The 10,147-nt window shown below is 59.8% G+C and overlaps 1 protein-coding gene across 1 annotated transcript in view; it reads left to right on the top strand.

The window, feature by feature from the left end:
* The first annotated feature begins 5,521 nt into the window (after positions 1-5,521).
* Positions 5,522-10,147, top strand: part of DENND3 (DENN/MADD domain containing 3) — a 36,648-nt gene continuing 32,022 nt past the window's right edge. Inside the window, exon 1 of the mRNA XM_014549016.1 lies at positions 5,522-5,555. Within this exon, the coding sequence (XP_014404502.1) occupies positions 5,522-5,555 (34 nt within the window). The remainder of the gene's footprint in view (positions 5,556-10,147) is intronic.

The following is a 10,147-nucleotide window of genomic DNA, read 5'->3' as shown; positions in this document are numbered from 1 at the left end:
ATCCATCCATCCATCCATCCATCCATCCAACCATCCATCCCTCCATCCATCACCCATTCCATCTACCCACTCATACACTTATCCACCTGTCTACCTTCTCAATCCATCCACCCAACTAATATTTCTGAAGTCTCCTAGGAGCCACAGTGGTAACCGTGGTGAACGTGGCCTCTGCTGTAGGCGAGGGTGCCATACTGGTAACAACGTTACACATCCATCCATCCATCCAACCATCCATCCCTCCATCCATCACCCATTCCATCTACCCACTCATACACTTATCCACCTGTCTACCTTCTCAATCCATCCACCCAACTAATATTTCTGAAGTCTCCTAGGAGCCACAGTGGTAACCGTGGTGAACGTGGCCTCTGCTGTAGGCGAGGGTGCCATACTGGTAACAACGTTACAACAAGAGCATGTTTGTGAGCTGTGGGCACAGAGCAGGCACAGAGCAGGAGTGAACATGTGGATGAGCCCTAACTCTCCAAAGTTCTGCCTTGTGCTTCCCCTCGTCTCCCAAATGGCTGTGAAATAAAACAGGCACTGGAGGCCCGTCTTCACTGAGGTGGCTCGGGGCCTGGCAGGAAGTGGGTGGGAAAAAGGGCAGCGGAGGCTGGAGGCCGAGCGGTGGGTCCCACGGGAGGGGCTGGGCACAGAGGGTCCTCTGGGCACAGCCACCCATCGGAAGCTCTGAGGGGTGGGCTCTGCGGTGCCCACTTTACAGAGCGGTGCGGAGCCAGGCCGAGGACCCTGGCTCACTCTGCCACCCCTCCCGTCCCCCAGCTCGCTCCAGCCCTCCTCCAGCCACGGGCAGCAGCGCAGGCCCTTGCAGACAGTTAGCAAGCACCGGCCAAGTCTTGTCTGACCCTGCGAGCAGCGGGGCATGAAAAGGGGAAGGAAGTGAGGCCGCCCCGAGCACACGGCGGGTGCCAAGCCTGGGGTGGCCCTAGTCACTTCTCAGAAGAGCCAGAGGGCTGTGCCATCACCCCATTTCACAGCTGGGAAAAGCAAGGCTCCCCCACAGCCCCCACGTCCGAGGCCAGCCGCACCCCACCGCGACTTTCTTCCTGAATTTAATTGATTGCCCGGCAATGTGACCAGCAGAGAGGAAAGCCCCGCCCCCTGGCCCCCACTGCTTGGTTCTTTCCAGGCCCTGTCCACATCGGGGCCACCACGTGCTTGTGTCACGTGGATCATGGTGACCCTAAGGGACCTCCGGGCTGCTTTTGGCCAAAAGCCCCTTCATTTCCCTGTGGCCACACTGGCTGCGTAGCGAAAAGGTTTTGAAATAAGTGGGTTTCCCCCCTCACATTAGAAATCATATCTAATTACAGAAAAAATATTTAAAACTCAGAAAAAAGAAAAAAACCACCCCCTGCGGCCCCCCTGCTGCCTGGCAGTCTGACCCTGTGTCTGTTATTCATCCAGCATGTATTTAGTGAGCACCTACTATGTGCCAGGCATGGTTAGGCCTGGGGTAGGAACATGAACAAAACACACCTGCATTTACAGAGCTGGACCGGCTCAGTGCCTGTGGCTCTGCCACCCAATCTCCCCTCCCACCCACAAGTCACGGTGTGGATGTCTACACGGGGAACCTCAAAATGGCCTGCGGGGGGCGGGGGGGCATTGCGAGTTGCTCTGCAAGCCCATCCAGCTGCACCCAACATCTGGTCTGGAGCAGAGGCCCGGCTGCCAGGGTGAGTGTGTGGTGTGGAGGTGACAGGGGCTGGGCCCCGGCTCCCCACCCTGGGGCCTCCCAGCCTTGCTGCCCCGGGGGCCCCGCCTGTCCCGCCTGTCCTTGAGCACAGCACCTCTGCCCGCGGCGCCTGGCCCGCCGCCGTATCTAAGTTTAGATGAGAGGAAAGGAGGGACGGAACTGTTGCCAGCCAGCCGATGAGACCTCGGTTCTCGTCTTCTTGCAGGACAGAATTTAGTCAAGAGAGAAAATGCAGCACAGCGGGCAAGGATGTATTGGCCGCAGCCAAGCCACACCCGGGACAGTGAATCAAGGAGGGGCAGACAAGAAGCCACAGGAGCGTCCGGGCCGGCTGCCCTGGCTCCCTGGGGAGTCCGAGAAAAGGGGGCCTTGGAGACAGGTCCAGGGGGTGAGCCTGGGACGAGCTGCCGCTGCCCGCTGCTGCCCTGGTCACAAGTCTGGCGGATCCCTTGGCGTCTAGCAGGTGCGGGCGTGGGGGAAGGAGGGAGGGAGGAGGGGATGGCACCAGCACCACCCCAGAGAGAGAGAGAGAGCCCGCTGGGTACAGGTCCTGAGGGTGTTTATTTCCCTCCTGCAGCTGGGACTCTCAGGGCAGGGCTCAGGGGAGGCTCAGGAGAACACGAGGCAGCTCCCAGGTGTGCGCTCCCCGGGGGTCTCCCCTGAGACTGGCGGCTCCAGGGCAGGGGCAGTGCCCAGGGCAGCTGTCCTGAGGCGTGGTGTCGTCCCTGGGCTGGTCTGGCTGCTTTTCTGGGCCTGGAGCTGAAGTACAACTGAGGCCCAGATGTTATCTCCAGGGAGCAAAGGTCAGGGGTCCGAACCGCATGACCAGCCACCTGCCAGGGGAGGAGAGGTCACCCTGGGAGTGAAGTCCTCATTTTCCAAGTTTTGCCCCTGGCCAGGCACCCGGGGCTTTCCGCCGTGGTGACCTCCGTAGCTGGCCCCTCGTCCTTGCTCCGCTCCTGTCACTCTAGCTGCCTATGACACAACTGGGCGGGCACCGCCTGTCCCGCCTGTCCTTGAGCACAGCACCTCTGCCCGCGGCGCCTGGCCCGCCGCCGTATCTAAGTTTAGATGAGAGGAAAGGAGGGACGGAACTGTTGCCAGCCAGCCGATGAGACCTCGGTTCTCGTCTTCTTGCAGGACAGAATTTAGTCAAGAGAGAAAATGCAGCACAGCGGGCAAGGATGTATTGGCCGCAGCCAAGCCACACCCGGGACAGTGAATCAAGGAGGGGCAGACAAGAAGCCACAGGAGCGTCCGGGCCGGCTGCCCTGGCTCCCTGGGGAGTCCGAGAAAAGGGGGCCTTGGAGACAGGTCCAGGGGGTGAGCCTGGGACGAGCTGCCGCTGCCCGCTGCTGCCCTGGTCACAAGTCTGGCGGATCCCTTGGCGTCTAGCAGGTGCGGGCGTGGGGGAAGGAGGGAGGGAGGAGGGGATGGCACCAGCACCACCCCAGAGAGAGAGAGAGAGCCCGCTGGGTACAGGTCCTGAGGGTGTTTATTTCCCTCCTGCAGCTGGGACTCTCAGGGCAGGGCTCAGGGGAGGCTCAGGAGAACACGAGGCAGCTCCCAGGTGTGCGCTCCCCGGGGGTCTCCCCTGAGACTGGCGGCTCCAGGGCAGGGGCAGTGCCCAGGGCAGCTGTCCTGAGGCAGCGTGGTGTCCCTGGGCTGGTCTGGCTGCTTTTCTGGGCCTGGAGCTGAAGTACAACTGAGGCCCAGATGTTATCTCCAGGGAGCAAAGGTCAGGGGTCCGAACCGCATGACCAGCCACCTGCCAGGGGAGGAGAGGTCACCCTGGGAGTGAAGTCCTCATTTTCCAAGTTTTGCCCCTGGCCAGGCACCCGGGGCTTTCCGCCGTGGTGACCTCCGTAGCTGGCCCCTCGTCCTTGCTCCGCTCCTGTCACTCTAGCTGCCTATGACACAACTGGGCGGTGGGCGGGCCTGCGGCCAGGAGAGCCACAGGGGCCCCAGCATTCTCCAGGCAGCCTGAGCGGGCACCTGAGGACGAGGGGTCCCAACCCCCCACCCCCAAAGCAGGTGCGTGCAGGGAGGGGTCAGGCGCCTGTGAGCCCTCCACCTACCAGGGCGCCACGTGGGGTCACGTGTTCGGCATGGCGGAAAGCTGTTGCTGGCAGGGTCCGCCAGCACCCAATCCCTTTAATCAAGTGCTCGGTGCTCCCCAAACCAGCCCAAGGGCCAGTCCCCTGTCCTTCTTCGGCTGGGGCTCCGTTTCATCGTCATCTCTGCTTCGCGCCTCGATGTGCTGCCCACATCCGCGCCCAGCAGGAGTCCAGATGACCCAGCACCCTAATCTTCCATGGGCAGGCAAAAGAAATACTCTTACGTATCTTTTTATTTTATTTTTAAAAAGATATTTTTATTGATTTCAGAGAAGAAGGGAGAGGGAGAGAGAGAGAAACATCAATGATGAGAGAGGATCATGGATCGGCTGCCTCCTGCACACCCCACACTGGGGGTCCAGCCCAGAACCCCGGCTTGTGTTGTGACCTCCTGGTACAGAGGTCGATGCTCAGCCACTGAGCCACGCCGGCCGGGCCTTATGTACCTTTTTATACGGCACGAGGATAGAAGCGGTCTGAGTGGCATCTAAATTTCCTCCTGGTAGTGACCGTTCAAGGCAGACCCCATGGGGACCTTGGGGAGCCAGGTCCCTCCTAGAACAGGCTGGGGCAGGGGGGAGTGGGGAGCTGCCTGTTGGAAGCCCCAGCCTCACCTGGCCTGTCGTGGGGGACAAGCCCTCTTGAACTTTCAGGGTTTCTCTTTTCCTGCAAGTTTTGGACCAAAGTTTGATTTCTGTTTTTTGTCTGCCTCTGATGCTGGGACCCCGGGAGGTGGGACAGCGACCCCAGAGTCTGAACTGTCTCCTCTCCCTAGTTTCTGGGGGTGCTTGCCAAGGGCTGTGTGGGAAATGGGTGCTGGGGGAAGGGGGGCAGGGAGGGCGGGCCACACGGGACAGGCTCTGCTCAAAGCAAGAAAGCATGACATCACAGCGCGGTAAACAGCGGGCACTTCCTCTTTCGCTTCCATGGGCTCCTGCCTGGTCCCGAAGCTTCTCGAACCACAGAAATATTTCTCTTGCAGCTCAGGCAGCTCTTCCGGGACCTCCCCGCCCTTTGTGGGGAGGAGAGGGTTAAAAACAAACAGAACAGTCCGGCTGGCGTGGCTCCGTGGTTGAGCATCCACCTGTGAACCAGGAGGTCACGGTTCGATTCCCAGTCAGGGCACAGGCCTGGGTTGTGGGCTCGGTCCCCAGTAGAGGGCGTGCAGGAGGCAATCGATCAGTGATGACTGTGCAGTACCCGGAAGGAGAATGTGAGCTGCAGAGGAGCCTTACAGCCACGTTAAACTAAGTGAGAGAAATGAGTGCGATGAGTTTTACTAGTACATTCTATTGCCCTGGCTGGTGTGGCTCGGCCGGCTGAAAGGTTGCCAGTTGGATTCCCAGGCAGGGCACATGCCTGGCTTGTGGGCTCTGTCCCGGGTGGGGACATGCAGGAGGCAGCCAATCGATGTTTCTCTCTCGCCCTCTCCCTTCCTCTCTTTGTAAAAATCAATTTTAAAAATCTAAAAAAAAAACCCCATTGTATTCAGCTCAGCACATCTAAGATGTGTCACCTCAACATGTGCTCGATGTGCAATGAGTAACAGGATATTTACATTCTCGTGTGCTAAGTCCTCGAAATCCATTCGGAGCCGGCCGGGCTGGTGTGAGCAGACACCGCACAGGGTGGCCGCGTGCCGGGCGGTGTGGGGACGGCTGCGAGGCCAGCGTAGGTTCCCATGACCCTGGTCCGGGGGCGGGGGACTGACACAGGTGCGTGGAGCAGTGGACACTGCCCGCCCACAGCCCCGCCGAGGGGAGGCCGGCCTGGGGTGGCGGCGGGGGAGCAGCCTGCGGGAGGGCACCCCCTGGCTGCAGCACCCCTTCTGCGGGGTCTGACCTCCAGGCGGGAAGGAGCTCCTGAACCCGCAGCTGCAGCTCCGAGCGCACCGCCGGCCTGGGCTGTGCGGTTCGAACGCCGCCCTTGGCTGCCTGCCCAGCGGCCTGCCCGTCACTTTGATGGGACTAACCCGAGGCGACATCCGGTCCCCAGGCCTCCCCGGGGGACAGGACTCTGCTGCGGCCGCGCCCTGGCTGGGCCCTTCCAAGAGGCCGGGAAGTGGGAGCGCCCTTCCTTCCGAGGGTCTGCCTGCGGGGCCTGCGGGGGCTGCGGGGCTCCAGGGCCTTGAGCAGAACGTCTCCAGGTCAAGGCCAATGGGAAACTGGTGTGGGGGGGACCCTGGTTTCAGGAACCACCTTCGTCTGGCCCACACGCCACAGGACGGCTCTCAATGTCCCTTCCCCACCCGACACACACACTCACACTCACATGTGCTCACACACACTCACACACGCTCACACGCTCACACATGCTCACACACTCACACCGCTCACACTCATATGTTTACACGCTCACATGTGCACACATGCTCACACATGCTCACGCTCACATGCTCACACTCACACATGCTCACACTCACTCACAACGCTCACACTCACATGCTTACACACTCACACGTGCACACTCACACACACTCATGCTCACACACGCTCACACATGCTCACATGCTCACACACACTAACATACTCACATGCTCACACACACGCTCACACTCACACTCACACTCATGCTCACACTCACTCACATGCACACATGCCCACGCACGTGCACGCACCTGGCAGTGGGTGTGGGTGGCTCCATTGGTGACCAGCTGGACAAGCAGCAGTGGGGCTGGGCCCCAGGCCTCTGCCCCTCCTTGACACCGGGGGGCAGCCAGGCCTGGGGCTTGGAGGTGAAGAGGGACAGAGACGGGACAGCAGAGCCGGCAGCCGCGCTGACCTGAGCCGGCCCAGGGGGCCCAGAGGTGTTTGTGGTTGAGGCTGAGCTGTCCAGCGGCCCCAGGCCACTTCCTGCCCTTCCCCGCGGGCGGGTGCAGCCTGGCCTCCCGGCTCCCTGGAGAGCCCTTAGGGGACACGCCTCTGTCTGGGGATGTGTGTCCGGGGAGGGCAGTGTTTCCAGTCGGGCCTTGGGACACCTCTTGGCGGCCTGAGCCCCTCTCCTCTCCAAGCCTCCCCTCCATGCCCGCCCACGGGGTGCTGACCAAGGGCTGTGGGGGTGACTGGGAGGACGCAGCTTGGACCCTTCACAGGGCCTGGGGAGTTGGAGTTGATGGGAGTTGGGCCAGGCAGCCCCAAATCCCTTGAAAGCTAGCATTCAGCGTGGGGGAGGGCTGCTCTTAACCACTGAGCAAATTCGAGAACCACCTAAAATTTCAGGTAGTGAAAATGTCTTGGGCCCAAAGCCAGGGCTGGTTTTCAACAAATCCACCCTTGACAGACTCCCAGCGCCCATCAGGGGAGCAGTCCGCCTCCTTGCCATCATCCCTGCCCCCATCTGTCTGCCCCGGCCACGCCTGCAGAGGGTCCCGAAGAGGGGACAGTCCAGGGCAAGGTGGGTGCAGGGCTGCCCTGTCTCCTAGGAAGTGCCAGGTGAGATGGGACTAGGCCGAGGCTCTGGAGCCAGAAACAAGTGAGGGGTCAGGTCAGTTAGTCGGTTGGAGGCCACAGGGCAGGCACAGAGGGCAGGGCCATGATGAGGGCCCAAGAGGAGTGATGGGATTGGGGTCGGGGGCGGAGGGGGGCGGCCACTCCCACCTGGATAGGCAAAGTAGAGAGAGCTTCCTGGAGGAGGCAGCAGCTGAGCCAATGAAAGGAGAGTCCCTTGTCTGGGCAGAAAAGGGAGAAGGACATTCCAGGGCAGCAGGACCGGCAGGTGCAGAGGAAAATAACCTTGAATAACCTTGGGCTTCCCTCCGGGCCCTCGAGTGCCGGGTTGGTACCTGACTTCCCCTTTCCCACCCACTTACTGTCAGCTGTCTATTTTTATTTGTCTTGATTCCCAGTCTGGGTGGGTTAAGAGAGTTCTCACATCTGTCCCCTTCCTCCCAGCCTGGCGCATTCGAACGGCTGGACCGCAGCTGGACCGCAGCTGGACCGCAGCTTCCTGTCTTTCTTCATAGCGAAGGGCAAGTGTGGCCACCCTCCTGCACGGGGACCCGGCGGCTCTGCCCCACGGCCCTGCTGGGCGCAGGCGTCTGCAGCTCGAGCTGCCAGGAGCCAAGGGTGCGGAGGGCCGCTCAGCCCTCCGTCTGTCATCCTTCCCTCCCCGGATTCTCTCTAAGCGAGACCCCCTGAGTTCATCCCTGAGAGCGGAGACAGCCCTGGGCCAAGGCACCCTCCGGCCATCAGTGTGGGGACCCGGGACAGCCCACGGCAGCCACATTGTTTGACTACAACAATGCTCCAGAAATAGACCAGACCGTGGGTTTTCTCTTTTTCTCTGAGGAAGTCTTTCATATTCACAAAGAACGTGTTCAGCTATAACATGAACACCCGCCCCACCCGCTGAAGCATCAGAGGGCCACCCAGACCACTCCCCTCCTGAACTTGTGTCGCCAACCCTTGCTGTCCCTTAAAAAAAAAAAAGCATGTGTGTGTGTGTATATATATATATATATTTTATTGATGTCAGAGAGGAAGGGAGAGGGAGAGAGATAGAAACATCAATGATGAGCGAGAATCATCGATCGGCTGCCTCCTGCACTCCCCACACTGGGGATGGAGCCTGCAACCCAGGCATGTGCCCTGACCGGTAGGTAATGGAACCATGACCTCCTGGTTCATAGGTCGATGCTCAACCCCTGAGCCACGCCGGCCGGGCCCTTGCTTTCTTTAATGGCCTCTTTCTGTACGTGTGCTTTGCCCAAGCGCGGACTCTGTTAAATGGTGTCTCGGCGTGTTTTCCTGTGATCCGGTTCCTTTCCTCGGCCTCAGGTTGCTGAGTGGCTGTTGAATGGCACCCACTGCACAGATGGGCCCTCATCGGTGGGCAGTGGAACCGGATTCCCTTATTCATCAAATACTCGGGTGCACCCGGAGGTGCTGGGAACTCACGTGCACAGGGCGGGGTCACCCAGCCTGTGGGCACCGGGCCGGGTCAGACTGTAATTCACCGCAGATATCCAGCCCACTACGCGCCAGCTCTGTCAGGCACGGCGGTGGCCAGCGCACAGTGGGCGCTCAGAAGGTGTTTGCTGAGCAGAAGGAAATGTTTTTGTTTGGGAGAGGGAAGGACCGTTACTTCCGTTTTACGGCCGATACAGGATGGCCTGAGCCCAGTGGTTTTGCAGCCGGCTGCTCCTCCCTGGCTGGGCTGCCTGTGGGGCTACGGCTGCCCGCCCGGCCCTGCAGCCCACAAGGGGTTCCTGGAACCGTCCCAGGGGGTTCTGACCTGCCCGGGGTTAAGAGCCGCGGTGTGCACCCCTCACCGTCCTGGGAGACACTGAAGTCGGAGATTGCTGTGTCCGCATGAGCCTGGGCGGGAGCACTTGCCAGCATGTGACTTCCTCTTATTTATTTTTAAAAGAGAAAACAACTTGTAACAATGGGGTTTCAGCTGGTTGGGCAAGGAGCCCCTTGCACGGGTGGTTAATGTGCTGGGCTTGCCACCTGAGGCCCAGGCCCAGAGCTGGACGGCCTGTTGTCACTGCCCTCCGGTCTCTCAAGATTCTCCCGTCCTTTCCCACCGGGTTTCGGGTTGTGGGTTTTGGGCTCGACCCCCAGTGTGGGGCGTGCAGGAGGCAGCCATCAGTGTTTCTCTCTCATCATTGATGTTTCTCTCTCTCTCCCTCTCCCCTCCTCTTTCTCTAAAATTAATTAAAACATGTGGTTCTTTTTTAAAAGGATAGATTTTGCTCATACTTGTCTCGCTTTCTCCCCAGGCATGTGCCCTTACCCGGAATCGCACTGTGATCAACTGGTTCATAGGTTACGCTCAACCACTGAGCCGCGCCAGCCGGGCAAATCTTTCTTTTCTTTTTTTTTTTTTTTTAATATATTTTTTATGGATTTCAGAGAGGAAGGGAGAGGGAGCGAGAGATAGAAACATCAAGGATGAGAGAGAATCATGGATCGGCTGCCTCCTGCACACTCCCTACTGGGGATCAAGCCAGCAACCCGGGCATGTGCCCTTGAAAGGAATCAAACCCAGGACCCTTCAGTCCACAGGCCGGTGCTCTATCCACTGAGCCACAGCAGCCAGGGTCACATCTGTCCTTTTGAAGTCCATGACTAACTGCTTGTCAGCAGGCAGAGGAGAGGCCTGGCTGCCCGGCCAGACGGACTGAGCCTGACTCAGGATCCTGAGGTGACTTACTACTAAGTGGAACACAAACCCACTGTGAGTCAGGCTGTGGGGCCACCAGCTGGAAGGGGTGAAGGAATCCTTCGCCTCGGGGTCCAGGCCTGCCCCCTCTCCCTGCCCCCCCCCCCCCCCCCTTTCCACCTTCTCCTCTTCTTTTTTTTTT

This window comes from Myotis brandtii, unplaced genomic scaffold (assembly GCF_000412655.1).
Source record: "Myotis brandtii unplaced genomic scaffold, ASM41265v1 scaffold532, whole genome shotgun sequence".
NCBI classification, from domain to species: Eukaryota; Metazoa; Chordata; class Mammalia; order Chiroptera; family Vespertilionidae; genus Myotis; species Myotis brandtii.
The sequence above is the reverse complement of the archived record's forward strand: the minus strand, read 5'-3'. Positions and strand labels throughout refer to the sequence as shown.